This window comes from Amblyomma maculatum, chromosome 8 (assembly GCF_055883805.1).
Source record: "Amblyomma maculatum isolate TAMU_Amacu chromosome 8, ASM5588380v1, whole genome shotgun sequence".
Taxonomy (NCBI): domain Eukaryota; kingdom Metazoa; phylum Arthropoda; class Arachnida; order Ixodida; family Ixodidae; genus Amblyomma; species Amblyomma maculatum.
Genome location: NC_139351.1, coordinates 109,331,399 through 109,355,684, shown reverse-complemented (window position 1 = coordinate 109,355,684; position 24,286 = coordinate 109,331,399). Strand labels below are relative to the sequence as shown.

The window sequence follows — 24,286 nt, the reverse complement described above, 5'->3', positions numbered from 1 at the left end:
AATTTTTTTATTTTGTTCTGTCATCATCTTGGAGCGCACGTGACTTGTAGCTGTCCTGTATTTATCAATTGTGTCGTTTTGCGAGCGCGCCGCATCTGTGGCTGCTGCATTTACTTAATTTATTTTCGCATCCTGCAGGAATGGCTAGATGCAAAACTTGTAACGAATTATATAAAACTGGTTGATATCATCTCCAGTCTTGTTTTTAATGCTTCACCAGTTCAGGGTTCCTTTCGGCGGGATATCAGGCAACCAATCAAAATGCAGCAGTCTAACGGTTTTCGGCTCCCATCTCTACCGGCAGGGGCCCACGCTCAAAGGGGGCACCCGCAGAGCAACGGCCAAACACACCGTCCCTCTTTTCCGCGTCAACTCCGCACAGCACACACGGGGCATACATACATCCGCGGCGCTTATCCAGGAAGGAGGGCCGCGCTGTGCCCCCGGGCTACACGTCCGGACCGGGCACTTGCGCCGGCCGAGGAATGCGGCGGCGCCTTTCTCCCCTCCTCTCTCTCTCTCCCTCCGCACATCTCACGCGAAAGCAAACACACACATGCGACGCACTCGGGCGTTGCGAGGGATGACCTAGCCTCAGGCACCGCGGAGGTGTTCTGGAGGATCACCAAGCCCAGAAGACTGCAGCTGCAATGTTGTTCTGAGCTGTCTCCAATAACTAGGCACATGGAGCAGCTTTCTGATGGATCATCCCCGACCTAGACACTGCAGCGAGGCCCTGAGCTATAAACCCAGCCATATTTGCTGCAACAAATTACTGAAGGACGACCGAGCCCTAGGCGCTTCACTTGAGCCGGAGGCTGCGATTGGACGGCACTCCCGCAGCGGAGTCTGTTCTTACCACAGGCGTGATGACCTGCCAAAATTCAAGTGTGCCAGCATGGAACGGCTACAGGCGAGCCCCGATATATCGAATTATTGTTTATATCGAAAAGTCAGATCATGCCCTTCAGAATCCTGTGAGAAAGTATACTATTTCTGGGGTCCATCGAACTCTCGTTCAGCGTAACATTCGATATACAGATCAGCGCGGCGCGCCCTTGCAAGTGCTGCTTCTCCTAATGGCACTCTGCAATCACGTTTCGCACGTGTAGGCAGGCCGGCCTTGGTAACCTGCTGGCGGAAATATAGCGCTCTGGAACAGCCTGACGAGGTTTACGCGGAGGGCTCGAAGGTGCGCGCCTTTCTGGTGCCTGTACTCCTTTGGAGCCGCGTCGCTCTCATTGGACGAAGCGAACCTAAGCCTATGTGGCGGCCGTCGACTGAGATGTTTCGCTGAGGAAGGCATTACATAACTGTAGCTGAGGCCTTAAATTAACGTGATTAATTAATTAAATGTAATTAAAAGTATTTTTATATATGATTCTATATATAGTGTACTGGTAACTATAGACGCATACTAAGTGGTGTGCTGCGGCCAGCACGCCGCCGTGCAGCACATGTCGCAAGACGCGCGGCACTGGCTTAAAACGGTAAACTTATAATATACATTCTAACTTCTATGATACGGATAAGCTTATATATCGCTGTTTTAAGTATCGAGGATCGACACAGAGAACTACTTCGCGATTTCCTTCGAGCTAGATATATCCGGGTTATACTGTACACCGCCCAGCTTACGAAGAAGAGCGCTGCGAATTCGCTTTTCGCATGGTTGACGAGCGTCGACAGCCAGAGGAACGAGTCTTCGACTCTTCATCGACAGTGTCCCCTAATCGTGACGCGTCTGCTGCGTTTAGCGAGGCAGCCTTGCAGTCCATACATAGCCTCACAACGGTGTTAACATGATTATAAGGCGGATGCTTTCGTTTCACACACGGCCAGTGAGCCATCAAAATAATGTGCAAGAACATCGTGGTGTGGCCGGTTTTGTTTATGCATAAGGTACAACAGTAACGCTTTCCTAGCGGTCGCCATTGTGGTAGCCGTCACGGAAGACCTTTGATTTGTTTCCCATCGTAGCTACCTGAAACACGGTATGTATACTATCCAGATAAGTGACACCTCGAACTGTAAACTGGTGACAAGTTGGAAGTTGCAACAACCGGCAAAACATGCTCCCTCCTCCCGCCATTTATGCTTAGAAAGAGCTTGATATCGAAGCCGTAACGCCAGCTTCAAGTTTCTAGTCTGACGTTCGCGACGCCCGACAAACGAAACGGCTCAACGCCGGCCTGAAAAACATGCTGCCAACGGGCCGGAACAAAGTCCACCCCCCGGTCGAGTCTCCGAGCAGGTTGGAGACGGACACTAGCAAGTGGAAACAGCTGCGAGGGCCGCGGGCAAGCCAGGCCGTGTTTACGCTAAGCTCGCCGCCGCCGACCGCCGGCGGATATAGGATGTCGCGACTTGGCTTCTGCATCTGGCAAGCGCCAACAAATATAGATGCCGTCCGGAGCTGCGAAAAGAAACGAGTCTGCGGTGTCGAGCTTAGCGCCCTTCGGTAAAACTCGCTAGAGATGCCAGATGAGTTGAATTAAGACGTTCGATGACAAGATGTGAATTATGGGCTGCTTTTCATGCAGTGGAGGTGAACCAAGGTCGATTGCGCAGCCTAGGAAAGAGCTGAGATCACCACCGCTCGTTTTATTTATATTTTATTGGGGGGGGGGGGGGGGGGGGGGGCTACGTGGTACGCCCGGTTTAAGCAGCTTGCTAAGCAAACCCGAAGTGTTACGTAATGCATATGCAGCGTTCCTTTGAGTTCTGTACCACAAAAAGAAACCAATAAGACGCCTAACGTGACGGCAACCCCGTCACCATCCAGCTATACGAATTAGGGGGTGACTGTTGGTACCAACAGTAAACCTACATCTTCTACCCTCAACTGCCCTAGATCATCAGTTATAATAGCTATAATTATACAATGTGCAGTTTCTTGACAGCACACGTCGGGGCCTTCGAAAGGCCACAAACAAATCTCTGAAAAAGCGTGCATCTTGTACGCCTACAGATCACAGCAAGCAATATAGTGTCTTTTGCGCAATGTCTCAAACTCGATTGCGTCTTTGTTGCCGTTGGATTCGTTGATCGAACTTCGGATACAATGTTTGGAGCACTAAGACCGTTTCTTGAACATTGTTAGCTTGGAACAGACTCTCTTTGCACACGATGTTGAACTGTCATGGAGAATCCCGCCGAACTCCATAACCGCCCATAACCCCATAACCGCTTTGAGGAGGAGCTTCAGAATGGCGGCGGAGTGACGGGAGAATTTCATGACGAAAAAACAATTAATTCACTGCATTCCTCAGAGTTATCGTGTTGCAGGCAGCGGAGATAAATAATTTCTGCACAAGTTGTTTCTGTTACCGTGAATCCGTTGTAAATTATTCAGGTCAGATTAAGGTCAACTGATGTCGCCGCGGAGATGCCATGGAGCTACGTTATACTCTCGGCTAAGCTACGCTTATGATTGATCAGCGCTTGTGTGAAGAGCACCTTATGTAAAGCGGAAAACATGCCTGCCGCCATGTTTTAAGAAGACCACGAAAGTAAAGAACTCGGCATTTTTCTTTAACTATTCGATACCCACCGCACCGGCTTCGGGGTGGCGCAGTGGTTACGGCGGCTCGACTACTGTTCCCAAGGACGCGGGATCGAATCCCGGCCTCGGCGGCCGCTTTCGATGGAGGCGAAACGGAGTGGCGTCCGTGTGCTGTGCGATGTCAGTGCACGTTAAAGAACCCCAGGTGGTCGAAATTTCCAGAGTCCTCCACTACGGCGTCTCTCATAGCCTGAGTCGCTTTGGGACGTTAAACTCCACAAACCAAACCAAACTAAACAAGATCGAAGAAAGCATTTGAAGGCGCTTACAATTAAGGACTTTAACGGAATCCAGCTACCCTAAGCCAGTGGTGCCCGGAACAGTTCTCAGATAGGTGCAAACTATGTCTAGGATAAGGCGGATCTGGTTTATATGATATGGACGTGTCCAGAAATCGAAAATATAAATCACCAGACAAAATCTGAAGAATTTTGGGAGACTATACTCTTGAGCTAACACCCTGACACTCAGCTTGATGTAATCCGACTTGCCGAACAGGCCGCCCGGGTCCAAGGGTTCCAGGCCGCTGTATAGACGGATAGGTTGGCGCCTATCCTGTATCTACTGGAGATTTAAGTTTTGCCACCGCCACCATTCTAGGAAAGCGATTGCGCTGATAGTCCGAGCTTCCTATTCCTCGTTTCCATCTGGCTAGTGCATCATTTGTGCATCAGGGACTGCAGTAGATCCCTTCCAAACCTGACGTGTGCCAATTCGTGCGGGAAGTTTTACGAAAGCAATATCGCAAAAGGAGCTTTAGCACGATACCGATTTATGGGCGAATTTTTATTGCGCCATAAAAAAAAAAAAAATAAAAAAAAAACGATAAACGAGCCCGGTCATCAACTCTACGCAATTTATTTAGGCCAGACCACTGGCATGAATGAGTAAACGAAGATTAGGGGTCCAGCACGACTTACGTATGCGGATCGCACACGACTTTTACGGACTGGGCAACTTGCGGTGGGAACAAGCCGACAGTCTGGGCCCCTTTCCAAGCCAAGCGATATAGCCAAGCCAAGCCAAGCATATAGCGTCTGGCCGATTGTCATCGACGCTAACGAGCCCGGAAAAGCGTTCGTCCAGTGGCGCGGGACGTTGCTTGCCGCCAGCAATAGAAAGGGGAAAGGACAAGGCGCCAGACATCGGTCGGGGCGTAGAAGACGCTCGGGAGTCAATTTGCATATTTCACGCTCCCGCGACTGTCGCACTCAACCGGCCGAGTTCGCCGTGTCTGGACCACGGTGGGGACGTGACGAGGAGCTAGAGACAAAAAGGTGGTACGGAGCACACTTTCGCTGCAGACAGCAGCGGAGAGTACGGGCGCCGCCAACGTTGACGCTCACACTTCCCCTTCTCGTGATTCTTTTTTTTTTTCTTATTTTTAACGGCTGTCGATGCTTACTTAGGCTTTCACTGTCACTGATCCAACGTCGAGGTCGGTGTACTTTGCACAGGTCTCGCCCGCAGCTACAGTTTCCGCGTTTGGGGTTTCGTGCCAGAAAAACTTTGCAGGGCGCCAGCTTCCACGCAGGCCTTTTAACGTGCAGTATTTTTACAGACAGCTTAGAATTGTCCTACTTTTACTGCGAGATCTGCGGTACGTTTACTGACGCTGAGAGACCGAAGTGTCCGCTATACGACTGTCAGCACCTGCGGCCGGAGCGCGCAGCCGGTGGTTTTGTCTTTACGTTGCTTATTCGCACAAATGGTGAAAAAAGAATTTCAACCAACTGTGGAGTTATCTTATTAAGAGCCTGTTTTACCACTGCCCACCTCGAAATGGGATCGATATTTGAACTAGAGTGTGTGTGTGTGTGTGTGTGTGTGTGTGTGTGTGTGTGTGTGTGTGTGTGTGTGTGTGTGTGTGTGTGTGTGTGTGTGTGTGTGTGTGTGTGTGTGTGTGTGTGTGTGTGTGTGTGTGTGTGTGTGTGTGTGTGTGTGTGTGTGTGTGTGTGTGTGTGTGTGTGTGTGTGTGTGTGTGTGTGTGTGTGTGTGTGTGTGTGTGTGTGTGTGTGTGTGTGTGTGTGTGTGTGTGTGTGTGTGTGTGTGTGTGTGTGTGTGTGTGTGTGTGTGTGTGTGTGTGTGTGTGTGTGTGTGTGTGTGTGTGTGTGTGTGTGTGTGTGTGTGTGTGTGTGTGTGTGTGTGTGTGTGTGTGTGTGTGTGTGTGTGTGTGTGTGTGTGTGTGTGTGTGTGTGTGTGTGTGTGTGTGTGTGTGTGTGTGTGTGTGTGTGTGTGTGTGTGTGTGTGTGTGTGTGTGTGTGTGTGTGTGTGTGTGTGTGTGTGTGTGTGTGTGTGTGTGTGTGTGTGTGTGTGTGTGTGTGTGTGTGTGTGTGTGTGTGTGTGTGTGTGTGTGTGTGAAATTTTATTTCAAGAAGGCAGCTTGAGGTAGCCGGGGCAACCTCTCGCAATCACTATGTGCGTGGGCTCCTCATCACAGGAGCCCACTGGCGATCGCCGCGACTCGGACTTGCCAGGTTGGAGCAGCCGAGCAGGGCTGCCTCCCATTCCTCCCGAGTAGGGCTGCTTTTGGGGACGAGATTCAGGGTTGACTGGCATGCCCACACCATGTGGAAGATGTCCGAAGACTTCTCCGCACAGTGCGGGCATTTTCCTGTACATGCAGGGTCAAAGTGTTTTAAAACTGCCGGGCACAGCAGCGTTTTGGTGTAAAGACGAGGGAGTGTGCGTTCCTCCGCCTTTGTAAGGCCCTTATACAAGGCTTGGGATAAATTACATGGCCAAATTGAAATAATTCAGTAATTTCTCAAAAAGTGAGGGCCGGATTGGGTTCGGTATCCGTATCAAAAGGGTCGAAGGCGTTGCTCGAAGAGTTGTGCGCAAGATTTTTGCGTTTGCGCCTTTTCCCGTTCTTCTGAAGGACATATAAAGTTCAGGTCGGCAGTGCTGCCTCATAGACCCGTTTGGCGCCTCACAGCTAGGCGAATGATTGGTTGAGCTTCTCCTCGCGCTGAATTTAAACCAAGATAAGCCGCAAACTTACTATCTTCTTCGTTCCCACCACCATTGCGGGGCGAAGGCCTCATATCCGCCTAATTAACCGGGTTCTGTGCTAGACCAATCAACTTGGTCCCTAAAAACTCATTAACCTCATCCGCCCACCTATTTTCTGCAGACCCCTGGTACGCTTGCGCTGCCTCGGAATCCAGTATTTCACCATTAGAGAACATCGGTTACCTTGTCTTCGCACTGCACGACCTGTGCATGCCCATTTCTTGTTGATTTCAACTAGAATGTCATTAACTCTCGTTTGTTCTCTGGTCAATTCGCCAAGCATCCTGTATCCAATGGCGTTGGTAATATTTTGTCTCAGGGAAGGGAAGGAGAGGAGGCAAGTGTCTCTTTTGCACCCCTCTGCCGACGTACACCCATAGGCCTGTATCGTAACGTTACACCTGCCATTTTTCCTTTCCATAGCACTCTGCGTGGTCCGCAATTTAAGTTGAACTCTTTTCGTTACCGATTCTGCAGAAGTGTAACTTAGCCGGTCTTTTTTTATTTTATTTTTCTATGGCTCCAGTAGTTCTGAAATGCACGGCGCAGGAGCGACGCCATTTACTTGGGCCATTTGAGAAAGACAAAGTAACTTGGTTACATCAATGTTATTATCACTGTCATCGTTGTTTTCATTGTGATTATTATTTGCCGTTTTTTGGTTATTTTCCCTATAGAATTTGCTGTCATCACCGCTGACAATGATAATGTTCAATAAATTTCAACTGAGCTTCCATAAGGCATGTTTACTTAAACACCGTGTGCGCTTAGGTAAAAAACAAAAAATAACAAGAACTTAAGCTTTTCTGCACTTTCTAGTTTTCTGCCCCTGCGCCAAAAAGGTTCAGGTACATTTTTAACACGGCTACATGTGATCTTGGTCCGGCTAGACGTTGCTAATCTAGACCGCTTGTAGAGTATGCAAAGCCTACCTGTTCAGCATGCTGCTTATAGGACCAGACCCAGTTTTGATATAAAATCAAAAATATTTATTGCCTTAGTACAAACAAAACGTCATAAGGGTGGCAGTGTTTGTAAACTGGAAGGAAACTTCAGAACGTATTACGTGAAAATATCTTGCGCTTATAGGCGCGCGGGACGATGACCGAGTCTGAAGCATCACGTCACGAGTGGGATACTTTTGCATGCCGTATATACTGGCGCGTTTATACGACATGGCTGACTGGTTGCTCGTATGCTTGACTGACGAGAAACACATTCGCTGAAGAGTAGATGCTTAGAAAGGAAACTTGTAGGTGCTGATAAGATATTCATGAAGTTATGACTAAGCTATACAGGACCTGAGCGACGTCATCAGATAGGTTTTGTCAACATCGTTAGGATGTATAAGTACTCGTACACCGAAGCATCGCACCTCGAATGCCTGTCTGCCCGTGCCTCAGTGAACCGTCACTGAACCGTCAGCGAACCGTCAGCGAACCGCTCTCGGCTCGATGCGTTCTTCATAAGAAGCATGACAAACACGGGATGCTTGAACAAGTAGCGAGAGCGAGTCAGTAGCTTAAGTTTGTAGTCAAGCCTACCTATACTTGGACGCAGAGGGTGAAAGAAAAAAAAATAGAAGGGGGGGGGGGGGGGGCAGAATCTTGGAAAGCAAACTAGCGCACTTCAAAACACGGACACAGGAAGGGAACGATAATACAGCGCTGTTTTTAATGCCCTTTTGGTCTTGTAATGCTCTTAATTGTCCTTTTGGTTCTTCTATCGCTCTTAATGCCCGTTTTGTGTTTTTTATCGCTCTTAATGCCCCCTTTAGCTTTTATCGCTCTTAACGCCCCTTTTGGCTTTTTTTTTTTTTGATTTTAGTTTACGTATCTTCGGATCGTGCCATCTTTAATTGTTTTTACCTATTGGCCTCCCCCTTTTTCGCTTCATTATTTTTCATAGCCCTGCCGTTCTGCCTTGCTTTGACCTATATTGTTATCGTGCGACTTTTAACCCTACGTTCGGTGTTTTACGCCACGTGCAAACTCAGCAGTTGTTATCAATTCTTTCGCGCCCACTTTTCGTACATATATATTGTGTCACTCTCTAATAAAAAACCAGTTGAAGTCAGCGCTGTGTTATCGTTCCCTTCCTGTGTCCGTGTTTTGAAGTGCGCTAGCTTGCTTTCCAAGATGATTTACCAACTAGCCCGTTCTTCCACACTTGCGAGTTTTACGAAGGAGTTTTTTTTTTTTATTACTTTTTGTTTCTGATACTACTTATATTCCACCAACCACATAAGACAAGAGGTGTCAAAACAAAGGCGTCGCACCGGCGCCGTAACGAAGTGCTGTGAACTGCACATGAGCTCTTGGTTTGGTTTGGTTTGGTTTATAGAGTTTAACGTACCAAAGCAACTCAGGCTATGAGAGACGCCGTAGAGGGGGACTTCGGAAATTTCGACGGCCTAGGGTCGAAACTACTGCACCATCGAGGCGTGGCAATGAGCTCTTGAATAACAACCTCATACGGTATATTATAAGCACAGTACGTTACGTAACCTCCATGAAAGTTATGATTATTTCATCTTTCGAAACCAGCGTCGACACTCTTACAATTGCACAGATGTGATCAGGTCAGAGATAATGGAAAGCGCAGCGTGCACTGCACGTGTGAATTTCATCGCATAAAAAGCCAACACTAAAGCAACACTATCATCAGATATAGCGCGATGATGATCTCCCCAAACCATCCTCGATTAGCCTTGTCTGCATAATCCACACCCCAAGCGAACATGCTAAACTCAGATCCATTCTGTCTAACGCTCAAGCACACCAGCAGCCACCTCCCTTTGCTAGGAATCCACCATATATCATGGCAATGAGTCATCAGCTTGCGGCTCTCCGCCCTAAATCCGACTATGACTGACGTGAAAATCCATGGTTGCGTTGTTTCCTGCAAGAGTAGAGTCTGTAATCTATACTATTTTCTTTCTAGCCCTCAGTGTCACCCAAACCCTCTCGCTTAACCTTCCCATAGTCCGTTGCGCTGTCCCCAAAGTAACTTTAAGGCTTTCCTCTACTCTAACCTTCAAGTTTTTACTCAATTAACTGCATATGAACGCTATATTCGTAAGTGCGGCGGCCTTCGGTCATTTTATGGTGCAGCGGAACTGATTCGCGATTCACGAAGTGTGCAGCTGCATTCGTAAAAAAGACAACAGGATACCACGCACAGTATTGCTTAGTCGCCCATTCTGTTCACATTTCTGTATACAGCAAGGGGGACAAAAAGCGGCATTATATATAATGGCACAGCCACTGCTGCCAATTGGGCATCCATGCGTATCGCGTTCTTTTCACCGATTCGGACGGCGGCTGCGCCAAAGGCAGCGGCAAGGGAAATGCGCTTGCGTCGCGGGGAACAATTTTTCATCAGCTCCCTCTTCCCTTGTTGCTGGTGAGCGCGACTGCTTTGCCCGCTAACAGCTGTTGTTTCTCTTGACACTTGCTTGCTCTTTTTCGCCGCTAGAAAGTAGCGATGCAAACGACATATTCCAATCGGCGATCCGGAGCAGAGCCCTGAATCTGTCATGGAGAACAGAACCCCTATCGGCCAATATATGTACTCACGACTTAAATCTAACTCGCCCAGAGCAAGAAAGCATGCTCTGAATCGCCGATTCCAGTACTCCAAAAGTCGGTATGACCTAAAGGCAGTTGGAATCGGTTTCTCAGAGTAAATTTGGATGTAATACTTAAAAAGTGATTAAGAAAGGAAAAGATGCTAAGCTTGGAGACATTTGTTTGGTTTATTGGGTTTAACGTCCAAAATCGACACAGGCTATGAAACACAGCGTAACGTAGGGTTCCGGTAGTTTCGACCACCTGAGGTTCTTTAACGTGCATTGACATCGCACAGCATACGGGTGCCTTGCTTTTCGCCTCCATCGAAAAGCGGCCGCCGCGGCACGGCTTCTATCCCGCATCCGTGGGTATGCAGCAGTCGAGCGCCCTATCCACTGAGACACCGCGGCGGGGCTCAGCGGGAAAACTCATCTATGAAGCCGAAAAAAAAAATAGTTCTTAAGTTAATAATGCCAACGATTCCAATTTCTGATCCTTGTAGAAATTGGTTGCTGATGGTGGTTTGTTACTACGCCGATGTTTCTTAGCGCATTTGTTGCTGAAATTTTTCTTAAAAAAAAAAAAAGTCTGGGAAATTTATTTTTCCCCTCATTACTGGACTCAAACTCGTGACTTTAAGAGAGAAATTTACTCCGGTGATTAGCGTTTCAAAGTGAGTATACCCTCAAAGCTCTCGGCGTTACTGCAGATCGCTTGCGCAAACAACCAGTAATGGCGGTGCCTGTGCTTAATTTTTCTTTATATTTTCTAGTCTATAAATTCCGTTTTTTTTTTTTTCTTTCAGTGTTACCTTTACCAGCGTTGCTTATCCCTTTCTTAACAGTGAAATGTATCTCTCGTATTCCTGCCTGTCGTGCACCGTCTGCAGCCGCTATACCTCCGTAAATTTCCTAACCACACCCGCCTACTTGGATCGCTGCCAGCCGTCCCCTGCATCAATTGAGTTCATTTAGTATTATCTGGCTAACAGCATTCATTATTGATTTCGGCTATAGGGTCATCATCATCATCAGCCTGACTATACCCACTGCAGGGCGAAGGCCTCTCCCATATTTCTACACTTAACCCGGTTCTGTGCTAGCTGCATCCACTTGACCCCTACGAACTTCTTAATCTCATCAGCCCACCTAACTTTCTGCCGCCCCCTGCTACGCTTTCCTTCCCGTGGAATCCAGTTTGTTACCCTAAGCGACCATCGGTTATCCTCTCTTCGAACTACATGTCCTGCCCATGCCCATTTCTTCTGCTTGATCCACTAGAATATAGGTAACTTGAGTTATTTCTCTGACCCACTCTGCACGCTTCCTATCTCTTAATGTTACCCCTCCCATTTTTCATTCCATAGCCCTCTGGGTTGTCCTCAACTTAAGTAGAACTCTCTTGGTTAGCCTCCACGTTTCAGCCCCATAGGTGAGTACAGGTAAGATGCAACTGTTGTATACTTTCCTCTTGAGCGATACCGGTAAGCTGCTAGTCATGATCTGCAAGTGCTTGCCAAATGCGCTATAGGGTATCGTGCGTTTTCTCCCTGACCCACCCTCGCCTCTTCCAATCTCTTAACGCTGCAACCCGTCATTCTCCTCTCCACAGCTCGCCGTCATGTCAATTTACGTTTAAACTTTCGCGTTAACTTCCAGTTTCTGTCAAATAAAAGGCCAGTAAATTAAAGCTATTATGTATCTTCTTCCAGATGGAAGGCCGGTGCTATACGTAAGCGCAGCCTTCGTCAAAAGTTTGGAACCCAGGGAGTCTGCCTCTAAGCCATGTAGTGGCGCTGTTTTAGCACTCATAGAAGTCCATCCTATTTGGAAGGCTGGAAATGCATCACGAATCGTACGGTACAGCTCAGAAGTAAACCATTTGGGTTCTAAACTTTTGACAAAGACTGTACAAGCACTGGTTACTTGCCGGCGGTTATTCAAAGTGTCTTGCTGTTGTCTGAGTCAAACAGATCCTTTGCGAAATCCGCAACAGGCCGAGACCGCACCGGTGTGCGCCGACCCAGTGGTGCAGAACATCTCGTGTGTGTGGGCACACACGTCGCCTGACCGCGCTTCTTTTACCTCCCGCGCCGACGCGTGCCCCGTGAACGGGGGAGGCCGTATTGGCCCTATTACGCTCCGATGACGACGATTTAAAGACCGCACCACCGAGCACTGGCCGCAAGAAGGGACCCGCGGCGTGGCGATAAAATCGATGTCCGCTCGGCGTTGCTGGATGCTGGACGCATGCTGAAGTTTCCTTCCTTCTCTTGATCCATTATTAAGAACTAGCTCTTACGTATATGTGCAGGTTTAGTCGCGTACAAACTAGGTGCTCCCCCCCCCCTCCCCCCCCCCCCTCCCCCCACGGAGTTAACACCGGTTTTCCGACTTACACGCACGAAGAATGACGCCTAACGACACTTAAATGTCCTCGTTACCGCATCCCCGATTGCGGCGAAACTGCATTCAGAAGGAAAATTTCCTCTCGCCGAGGTGACAGTTTACAGCCTACGAATGGTAATAAATTGCGGGATGTACTGCAGTGAACGCTGCACAGCTGTCTCGCTTTCGCCGAGCACTCAATCTGATCTTGAGGAAAGTTTTGAAAAAAAGGAGAGGAGGCCAAAGGGCGGTGAGAAAACGGGCACGTAAGTGGGATAGAAGCAGTGTAGACACATATAACCACGTAGAACAGCATACCCCAAGGAATGAACCTCGCACATGTAACATCTTCCTACAAGAAAAAAAAAAAAAAAAAAAAAAAAAACAATAAATCCGATTCGTTCCTCGCTTGCTGAACGAGAGCGCACTTAGTGATGAAAAAAGAACCGTTTTGCGTCTGATGTTGGCACGAGAGACGAGGCCACTCCGTGCAGCGTACATCGACAGCGAGACCGTCGTGCACATGTTGGGACTAGAGGCGGCGTTCGCGATCTGGGCGGAGAAGTCTTAAGAGCAGATGATAAGGGTGAAAGCACTCGCGCCCGCCAGCTCCGGAGAACAAAAAGTTTGCGGCAAATCAGTCCTTACGACGCTTGCATTTTCTCTTCGCGGACGTATTTGCAGCAACTGGGAGGACCAACTGCTTTGGAAGCAGTGACACTGTTTTCAATTTTTGCTGTGCTCGAAGGCGAGGAGGTTGTTGGGCCGCCAAGCGGAGCTATAAGGTAACAACCCTTCCTCCTTCAGTTCTTGGAAGTCACTGGGCGAAAGTGAAACACGTAGCTGCCCCCAATGCCGTTATCGGAAGGAGAGCGTCCTTGAAATGCGTTCTCGTTCAGTCGACGGTCCGAGCCAGGTGGCATCAGCCGGCGTAACGCGTTCAATTTGGCCAACTACGACAGCCAGCACGCGATTGGCGCGTGCCAGAGCCGACGACATTCCACTTAATTTATGTTACTGACTTCACATAATTCTCGGGCGAAAGCGGCAACCGTTCTTTCCGATGCGCTCCCTCCCTACTCGATGGCACTATATATATATATATATATATATATATATATATATATATATATATATAACCCAATCTGGCAGCTCATCGTTCCTATGCAAAGCAAAGAACGTGGCCCCTATCTTGTGTGATTAACTGCGATCATGACGGTGCACCACGAAACGAACCTGAAGACCTTATTTCTGAGCCTTGCTTTTTCTTTCTTTTTGACATTGGGCCACTCTTTGACTTTTGAATTAGGAGGAGGAAAATATTCGCTTCAAAAACATTTCAGCACTCAATGAAACAGTAAACCTTAAACTTGCTGTGTCCTCTTGTGCAAGCATTCCCTTGAAAGAAAATTTATGACCGTATTCCAGTGGTAAATTATGACAATTTCGATAAAGACGTTGCATGAGCACAGGCTTGACAATGCCCGTTATTCGCCGTTATATACTGTATATCGGTGAAACCGAAACTAATGATATAAACGCATTCTTTTAACCTTATCCTGCACAGTAACTAACTCGTGACAGATGAGATCCCCCCACCTCGCTGGCTCCGTGGATAAGCAGGTGGTGGTGGTGGTAAAAACTTTAATTTCCAACAGATACAGGGTAGGCGTCAACCTACCCGCCTACACGACGGTCTGGAGCCCTTGGACATGAGCAGTTCCGCTTTTGAAAAGCACTAGATTGGAGATTAGATCCATGCTGCCGAGATTAGTGGCATTGGATAAAGATGAAATGCACAAACGCCCTTATATGCAGACACTGATGAATCTACGGCGATTGAAATTAATAATGACCTTTTGCACGAGATACCCATCATTTATTATTACTGTTACAGGAGCTGTAATCGCACCGAGTACAGGAAAATCACTCCAGCCATCACACATTGCGGAACTGTGAGCCAGCTGAGTTGTGCAATTCCTCGTTGATTACTCCATGTCAGCCGGCAACGAAAGACCCGTGACCCGCAGATATCTTCACAAGTCGTCCGATCACGAACAGAAAAGAGATCGTCAGGACTAAACATATCTGCTGATAAAGGAAAACGGGATAACTTTTCAGCTCCGCTCAGTGCACAGGGTTTGATTCCTTTCCCAATTAGATTTCATTCTTTCGCTTCGTATTGCACCAAGCGATGCCAATATTCGAGTGCCTGCATATACTAAGCTCCACACACAACGAAAGTGTCTAGCCCCTACCATTTTACCTGCAAGCTTCCTGCTTAATTTTGTGGTCGGTCAGATCATAGTGGCAGTTTACATAACTAGTACGAAATGAGGCTAGAGGTAAACGCCTGTCAGAATCTATACACGCATTATTAATATGCAAGCGGGCGAACCATTTGTTACAGGAAAAAAAAAAAGTTAACGAACGAACAAATTAAACTGGCCGTCACTGGCCTTACCGCAAAAAACAAAGAAAGCATCGAATAAATATTTGGTATCCCAAGCCGGTAGAGATTAACCTGATGCGAATAAACAACCAACTGCCTTCATTTGAGTGATCTCATCAACTAAAACAAATTGTTTCGACTAAAGAGATATCGCCTCAATCAAGCTCTTATGGCACATTCCATCCACGATTCAAAACACCGCCTTGAATCCGCAAAGAAGCACAACATTCGCCATGGCCCTATCAGAACTTAAGATCTAAATTCGAATCGACCACTGAAACACACATTTTTGGGGGAGAAACAAAACTTCCTCCGAATTGCCGATTGAAATACGCCATAAGTTTGCGTAACTTTTAGTAGAAGGCAATGATATAACTGGTGTAGAAACTTTTTAACCAGGTCAGAAAATAGACTAATATGCGACAGCAAAGAAGCAATCAGGTGCTTGCGCGGTTGCACAGCAAAAGACGACCATGGCACAAGAGACATGAGACTGTTACGACCAAGCATCCGCAATTGCGCACTCTATTGTTCGCCTGTGGGCATGGATAAGTTTTGTGAAGATGTGGTGATGGTCCAATGGCTCTAAGTGAGCCTGTTTCCAGGAATCCTGTTTTGTAAGCATGTTTTGCTTTGTGGACAACCTGCAAATGCCAAATTGACCCTGTCAAGAGAACGTCTGGAAAAACACAAAGAAACGTCCCCCTGAGGGAATTAGCAGGAAGTGCTTTCTTTCTTTTGTTCACCCTTCCAGTCGAGAAGTGCTATCCTCCAGTGATGAATGCCTCCTATCCAAAGGAGACGACAGAGTGACATGTCCGCTGACGTGCAGGACAAGAAAGGAGCATGACTCATACGGCCATTAAGTGATTTCCCGGGAATGCAGGAAAGATTTGCAATTGTCGAAAAGGGACAATGTTGGGAGCCCTATGCGGCGCCACGTGCACTCGGGTTTCTGAGAAGTAAAACCCCTTGTCAGAACCAGCCTGTGGTTTCTTTGCTGAAGAATAGAAATGTACCTCCTCTCCTCGCCGTTTCCAAGCTTTTCCCGCCAACAAGTGATCACGCCCAACGAATGAATGCCGGACCAGTCAGTGCTTCAGATCATCAGTGCAGTGATGTGTTCGATTGGATGCCGATACCTGAGGGGCGTACCCTGGATTTGGTTGGTCAGCATCTTCAGAGAGGGGCTGGACATAGGGGGTTTTTAAGGACGCTGCAGAGCACGAAATGTCGCTCTGGGCCCTGGGTAAACGGCTCATCCAGTCGCTTCTCGCTATGAACTTTTAACGCTTGCCATTTTGCTGATGTACCCTTCTTTTTCGTGTAAATATTGTAAATAAGTTTTCTCAAAGTGCCATTAAACCTGCTTGTACATATTTCACCAACTTCGAAGATTCAATCCTACTTCAACCCCGAGTCTCTGCACGCTACCAAGTGAAGGCCGGGTCGACATAGCCCCAGCGTCACGACAACTGGTGGCAGCGGTGGGATCTGAATCTACAAGCCACAACATCTAATGATCGGAGGTGGCATCTGAATCTACAAGCCACAACATCTGGTGATTGGAGGTGGATCAGAATCTGCAAGCCACAACATCTGGTGATCGGAGGTGGCATCTCAAGCAACAAGCAGGAGCAACAATCGGCCAACAAGAGAGCAGCTCGGAACATCGATCGCATGTGTGGGTGAGTGCTTGGCTTTTCTTCTGATGTGGACCAGGTTCTAGAACAGGGTTAGATTTTAGAACTGGTAAAAAGTGTTGAAACGCCTTTAGGTTTGGTAGTTTGCACTGTTGTTTTGGAAGTAGCCGACACTCGGAGCGATCATGGACCTACAAAAGCTGCAGAAACCGGAACTGTTGCAATTGTGTGAGGAATTGGGAATTGATACAAGTGGTTTGGCACGAAAACCTTTGATTATAAAGGCAATCACAGATTTGGGAACCGATGATGAGGAGCTCAGTGAAGCATGGAACCTCATCGGTCAAAAAAAGGAGCAGCTCAGACAGCAGAAAGAGCGGGAAAAAGAGGAAAAGGAGCGGGAAAAAGAGGAAAAGGAGCGCGAACGTGAGAGGGAAAGAGAGGCAAAGAAGCTAGACATTGAGCTCCGGAAATTAGAACTAGAGTTGAGCAAGAGGTCGGGCGATTGTCCCCAGCTAGCGGTACCTCGTCTCAACAAGGAGGCAGATTTCAAGATGTCAAAGTACATGCAGCCATATGTGATATCAGGGGATATCGGTCTGTACCTGGCTAACTTTGAGCGAACTTGCGAAAAACTGTCCTTCCAGCGAGACACGTGGTCTCAGAGATTATTGACGGTTCTGCCCTGCGAGGCAGCGGAGGTTGTCGCGCGGCTAAGCAAGGAGGACGCGGACAACTACGAGAAGGTCAAAGCTTGCCTTCTGAGAAAGTATAGGCTTAGCGCCGAGGCGTTCAGACAACGTTTTCGGAACGCTACTAAGTCCAGGGACGAGAGTTACCCTGAATTCCTGTACAATTTAAGAGTTAATTTGGGCGAGTGGCTAAAGAGCACTGATTCCTACAGTGATAGGGACGCTGTAGTCGAGCGAATTCTTTTGGAGCAGTTTTATAACTGCCTCCCAGAAAAAGAAAGAAATTGGTTACAGGACCGAGGCGAAATTAAGTCGGCAACTGAAGCTGCCGAACTTATTGAGGAGTATGCTTCGCGCCGACAATTCAGCAACCCAGCAGTGGATAGGCCCCGCGATCCCAAGTTGAGGGTGAATAACCGTCAGGAAAGGCACTTTGCTAGAGTTGGAAACGAAGAAATGAAGGTTTCTTCAGGCAAACGCCCTAGAAAGGACGGCAGTGAGAAAAGTGGGGAAGTGACCAACGCGCAGAACACAAAGATCAAGCTTGGGGCTAGGAAGCCGCTCATATGCTTTAGGTGTAATGAGCAGGGTCACATTGCCGTCAACTGCCGGAAAGAAAAGTTTGTTTTCTCGTATGTCAGTGACTGCGATGAAAATATGCAGCTTTTGGAACCTTACATGCATGACCTAGTAGTCAACGGGAAGCCTTGCAAGGTACTGCGCGATTCGGCCGCAACGATGGATGTTGTCCATCCGGCGTATGTGTCGCCTTCCGACTATACAGGACAGCGTGCATGGATCCGCCAGGTAGTGGAGGAACAGAGTGTGTGCTTGCCAATCGCGAACGTGGTCATCGAGGGCCCTTTCGGCGAGTTAACAACCGAGGCTGCCGTTTCAGGAAAGCTTCCTAAGTGCTATCCGTATTTGTTTTCCAACAAATCGGACATGCTACTGAGAAAGAGGGGCATCCTTTTCGGAGACAGAGTTGTGCAAGCCCTAACACGTTCAAAGGCGCGAGAACTAGCTACACTGCTCATTCCAGAAAAATCCACAGCGGAGGAAACAGCAGTTAAAACAGTGGTCGATGCGGAAGATAGCAGGTCAGAAAACTTTGAGAGCGAGGCATCTCAGATAAGTCAACTTGAAAGGGAGCTTGATGAGACGCGGAATGAGGACGTTCTTGAAAGTAACCTCTTGCCGCCAGTGTCTAATAATCTCACGAGACTTCTAAGTGGAACCCGAGAGGACTTAGCTATGGAGCAAGCCAATGATCCCAAGAATAAGCTCGAAGTACAGGGGGAAGGACCTGCTAAAGTCGTTGCAGAGCTTTCTGACACTAACTACGCAGTGAAAGTCCCCGATAGGCGTAAAGCAGTGCGCATTTATCATTGCAATCTTATGAAGCCTTATGTGCAGAGGGAAGCTGTGGTAAATCTAACGTTAAACCTTCCCGAGGAGATGGGGGATAACTTGATTTGCCTCAGCGGAAAAGGAAGCAACGCTCAGGAGCTTCTCAAAAAGACAGAGCAGAGAGGAGAACTAAAGAAATCCCAGCTGTCCGATCTGGGCGAGATAATAACAGAGTTTGAGGCCTGCTTCGTGGACAGGCCAGGCAGAACTGATTTGACTGAGCACGATATTGAGCTGACTTCAGACGTGCCAGTGCGATCAAGGTGCTACCGATTCTCTCCAAGGCAAAGAGAAATTCTGGATAGGGAAGTAACTCGCATGCTGGAATTGGGAGTAATTAAACCCTCGGAAAGCGATTATGCTTCGCCTATGATCTTAGTAGAAGCTCCAGGTAAAGACCCTAGGCCTGTGGTAGACTACCGAAAGCTAAATTCTCTCACCAGGGATCAAGTGTATCCTATTCCGAATATTGAGGAGAGAGTAGAACAGGTCAGTAGAGCGGCATATGTGACTACGCTGGACCTTACTCGAGGATACTGGCAAGTACCGCTCACTGAACGCGCCAGCAGATACGCGGCTTTCGTCACTCCGACGGGCAGCTACCAGCCAACAATGATGAGTTTCGGGCTCAAAAATGCTCCATTTTGTTTTTCCCGACTCATGGATAGGGTTTTAAAGGGGTGTGAAACATTCGCGGTGCCTTATTTAGACGACATTGCGGTTTTTTCCGACTCATGGGCGGACCATATGGTACATCTAAGAGCTGTACTGAGCCTTTTGCGTCAAGCTGGACTAACCGTAAAGGCCGAGAATTGTTGCCTGGCAAGGGCGACCGTGGACTACTTGGGTCACAATGTAGGTCAGGGTTTCAGGAAACCCAGCGAGATTAAGATTTCTGCGGTAGCAGACTATCCGCGGCCGAGCACGAAGACGGAAATTCGAGCATTCCTAGGTCTGACTGGGTACTACAATCACTACATCCCTAACTATTCAGCTTTGGCTAGCCCTCTGACCGACGCTCTCCGCAAGACAGAACCGACAAATGTAGTCTGGGACGAACAAAAGGAAGCCTCCTTCGTAAACCTGAAGGCTGTGCTGATTAGCCGTCCGGTATTGCGAGCTCCAGACTATGGCCGAGAATTCACGGTCCAGTGTGATGCCAGTGATCGAGGGTTAGGTGCTGTTCTCTGCCAGAGAGATGACGACGGTAATGAGCACCCCGTGCTCTACTTGAGCAGAAAACTGAGTTCTAGAGAGAGGGCTTATTGCGCGTCAGAGAAAGAATGCGCTTGCATTGTATGGGCCATTCAAAAATTGCAGTGCTATCTTGGAGGGGCCAAATTCACCGTAGAGACGGACCATTGTCCCCTGGCTTGGCTGCAAACTGCGACATCGAAGAACAGTCGCCTTCTTAGGTGGAGCTTGATTTTACAGCAGTACAATTTTGAAATAAGATACAAAAAGGGGAAGTTAAATGGGAATGCGGACGCGCTTAGCCGCTCTTTCTAAGCGGTCCGAGATGTTCCTCACCATGTATCCAAATTGATAATCAGGTTTTTTTTTTTTTCGTGCGCTTGTATATGTGTGACTATGTAAAGCAGCACGTTTGGTTTTCTAGGAATACGTGGGTCCTGAACGTCTTGAGAGTGGGCTTTTCTCGAACAACAATGGCAGTTTTCTTTTGACCTGGTCTCTTCAGACGGGAGCCGAGTGCTTGCTTCGACATGTGGTTGAGTTTCAGACAGCTCGAACAATTTGGCCTACAACAATCAAGACAACGCGACAAGCAACAGCGAGCTTCAAGCGTTCACGTGCAGGCCATTAAGTCGTCTCTTCATGCAGCAGCTGGGACTGCTGCCCTCCGAGACTCTTCTGGCGGGGGAGGAGGCTGTTACGACCAAGCATCCGCAATTGCGCACTCTATTGTTCGCCTGTGGGCATGGATAAGTTTTGTGAATATGTGGTGATGGTCCAATGGCTCTAAGTGAGCCTGTTTCCAGGAATCCTGTTTTGTAAGCATGTTTTGCTTTGTGGACAACCTGCAAATGCCAAATTGACCCTGTCAAGAGAACGTCTGGAAAAACACAAAGAAACGTCCCCCTGAGGGAATTAGCAGGAAGTGCTTTCTTTCTTTTGTTCACCCTTCCAGTCGAGAAGTGCTATCCTCCAGTGATGAATGCCTCCTATCCAAAGGAGACGACAGAGTGACATGTCCACTGACGTGCAGGACAAGAAAGGAGCATGACTCATACGGCCATTAAGTGATTTCCCGGGAATGCAGGAAAGATTTGCAATTGTCGAAAAGGGACAATGTTGGGAGCCCTATGCGGCGCCACGTGCACTCGGGTTTCTGAGAAGTAAAACCCCTTGTCAGAACCAGCCTGTGGTTTCTTTGCTGAAGAATAGAAATGTACCTCCTCTCCTCGCCGTTTCCAAGCTTTTCCCGCCAACAAGTGATCACGCCCAACGAATGAATGCCGGACCAGTCAGTGCTTCAGATCATCAGTGCAGTGATGTGTTCGATTGGATGCCGATACCTGAGGGGCGTACCCTGGATTTGGTTGGTCAGCATCTTCAGAGAGGGGCTGGACATAGGGGGTTTTTAAGGACGCTGCAGAGCACGAAATGTCGCTCTGGGCCCTGGGTAAACGGCTCATCCAGTCGCTTCTCGCTATGAACTTTTAACGCTTGCCATTTTGCTGATGTACCCTTCTTTTTCGTGTAAATATTGTAAATAAGTTTTCTCAAAGTGCCATTAAACCTGCTTGTACATATTTCACCAACTTCGAAGATTCAATCCTACTTCAACCCCGAGTCTCTGCACGCTACCAAGTGAAGGCCGGGTCGACATAGCCCCAGCGTCACGACAAGACGAAATATACTACACGTCTTCGTTGCCCCGAGTTGCAGACCCTTCTGTTTCATTACCAGTTAATAACGTGGCTTTATTGTCTCATGTGTACTAATGCACGCAGCCCTCCAAGTTATACAGCAACCACGACAGAAAAAAAGGGGGACATGAGAACTACCCGCTGAGTCCAGGGAGACCCCTAGTGGTCCATTCGTATTGCTGAGGGTAGTGATCTGCATTCCCCCCATCGGATCGATAAGTGCCGTTTCATCATCGCGAACGGCGTGAGGTGAGAAAGGGTTGAGCAACCGCCGCGGGCGGAATTCGACGACCCAAAGTGCAAACGGCCCACGTGACGTAGCGGCGGCCAGTTCACTTCGGCTGCTTCCGCCACAGCGACCGTGCCTACGAGAGGAGGAGCACTTCCGGACAGCGCCGCACTGGTCAAGGTCACAGTTCCAAGAAAAGAGCGCGCTGGCGCGGCCTGTCATCATGACGAGACGCACTCGGACAAATTTATGCCCCACGCGGACACGTTCAGCACAAAATGACCGGTAAAGGCCCTCTTGCCGGGTCAAATAATATAGCGCGACTTAAAAGGAAACTGTATGTTTCCTGGATGAAAACGCACACAGCGCCTTTGCACAGCCTGTGCCTGTCCTTGTCCAAATTACTGCGCACGCACTTTTATAGCAGCCGGACCACTCCCAGTCATGTCTTGTAATGCGTTTTCTAATGACAGAATAACGTATACGGTGACGTAATGCTCTTACGTTTTTACTATTGCTGCCCGGCCCTAGATGCCTTGAGCCCGGAACCTTAGTTAGAGGAACGTAGTATGCTATAGGTCCTTTCCAGCTCACTTCTTTTTCAATGAATGGTCTTCATGAGTACGTCACATCTCCCTTTAGAAACCGAACTTGTTTCAGGTGAAATTTACAACTGCAAACTATAATTTCTAATGCACCGCCATGATTAACCACCTTTCTGTTTAATCATGTGTATTTCAGAATCACTAAGATGCCCGATATCTGAGTTCATGCGGAGTCTGCGCGATATTCAAAGAGCGTATGACGACCGGTTTACAGTCGGCAGGCCGATGTGAAACTAACTTTTCAGAACCTGACATAACACCACTTTCTCACGCTCTCAGCGGTGTCGAAGACGGAGAGGCCGGCTTTGCATCTGTCGCAGGAAGGGGCACACTAACTAACGCGGGTCAGCCGTGTTTTCCACTGCGTCCACCTGTTGAGCTATGCGCGTCTCAGTGCATGCGCCAGTGAAAGTTCAAGATGAACTAGCACTGGTAGGACAGCAGAAGCTCTTGAAGGGTTAACGCAGCAATGTCGCTAAGTGAAAGTGCGATAAGGATCACCACTCACCAGGTAGTCGTCCATGTTCCTCTCGTAGGTGATCTTGCCACGGTGAACTTTGGTGGCGTTCAGCGCGTGAGTGATGTGCAAGGCGCTGGCGTCAAAGCGACCCGCCTTGTTCACCGCATGCTTGTACTCCTGTTCTTGGTGGTGGTGGTGGTTCCTGGTCAGCGCCGACTTGATTCCCAGGGCGTCGGCGTCGAACGTGCCCTTGCCAGAGCCGCGGATCTGGTCGTTCACCAGGTTGTTGGTACGGGGCACGCTCAGGGCTGCCTTGATGCCCACCGACATGCCGTCCAGATGGCCCGGGCCGGTCTTGGGCACGTGGTTCTGGCAGTACACCTCCTTGTCCTCTTGGCTCTGCTGGTTGTTGAAGTATGTCTTCAGAGTTAGCTTCGTGCCGCACACCAGACACTTGAAGCATCCCTGGTGGTAAAAGGTGAAATCCTTGAGCGGTCCGACTTTGTCCACCTGGTACACAGTCTGGCCGCATCGGAGGCAGGTGTTCTCGTAGGAATTCATGGTTGCCGGTCGGTCAGACACTCCCCTCCAGAGAGGAGAGTGCACACACGCTGCAACTACGGCACGACGCACTCCGGGCGGCACAACAACACCGCGTGCGTGCCCGAACAATCACTCGTCGAGACGCACAGGGCGGCCACGGGACGACGGCAGCAGCATCCTTGGACAACGGGTAGAAAAACCGAAAGAGAGCAGATTCGCATCCGCGTTTTCGAGCCGAGCGGCCTAGGCGGCCATATTGCCAAACCTGTTCGCCGCCGCTTTCTCGGGCCGACGCACCGGCGTGTGTGTGTATGTGCCCGAGCACGACGAGAGTTAGCCGCCGCTGCTGCCGCTACTGCTGCGCTTGGCTTGCGAGTTCGCTTCGCTCGCACACCCCTCGCCGCCGCAGCGGTCGCCTCCTCCGGCCAGCCGCCCGCAGCCGGAATGATTACCGCTGACGTCACGGCCTCTTTCCCTCTCCCCTCACCTGGGCACCCTCCTCGCCGCTGGTATACGACCATGGACGAGTCCACTCGGAACCATTCGCGAATGGAAAGCGGGGGGCCGCCGCCTTCACCGCGTACAGGACGGAAAGTTGCCACACGCACTTCGATCGTCGCGCTACGGGGCGGCTTAAAACGGAAGCATCGTAGGACAACGGGTTTTGTCACAAGCAGTCACGGCCTACACGACCGCATACGGTACAGTGGAAAGGGTTAAAACATGGGCAGGTGGATGTACTTACCCCTTCTACCCATCGCAATACAGCCGTGGCTGCCCGTGTAAAATTTCTTTTATAACGAAATAGACTGTTTCAACGAA

The 24,286-nt window shown here is 48.9% G+C and overlaps 1 protein-coding gene across 1 annotated transcript in view; it reads right to left on the bottom strand.

Annotated features, from left to right (window-relative positions):
* Window positions 1-23,927, bottom strand: part of Hil (peptidase hillarin) — a 98,381-nt gene extending 74,454 nt beyond the window's left edge. Inside the window, exon 1 of the mRNA XM_084577169.1 lies at window positions 22,970-23,927. Coding sequence (XP_084433295.1) covers window positions 22,970-23,482 — 513 coding nt within the window. The 5' untranslated portion in view covers window positions 23,483-23,927. The remainder of the gene's footprint in view (window positions 1-22,969) is intronic.
* Between the last annotated feature and the right edge of the window lie 359 nt (window positions 23,928-24,286).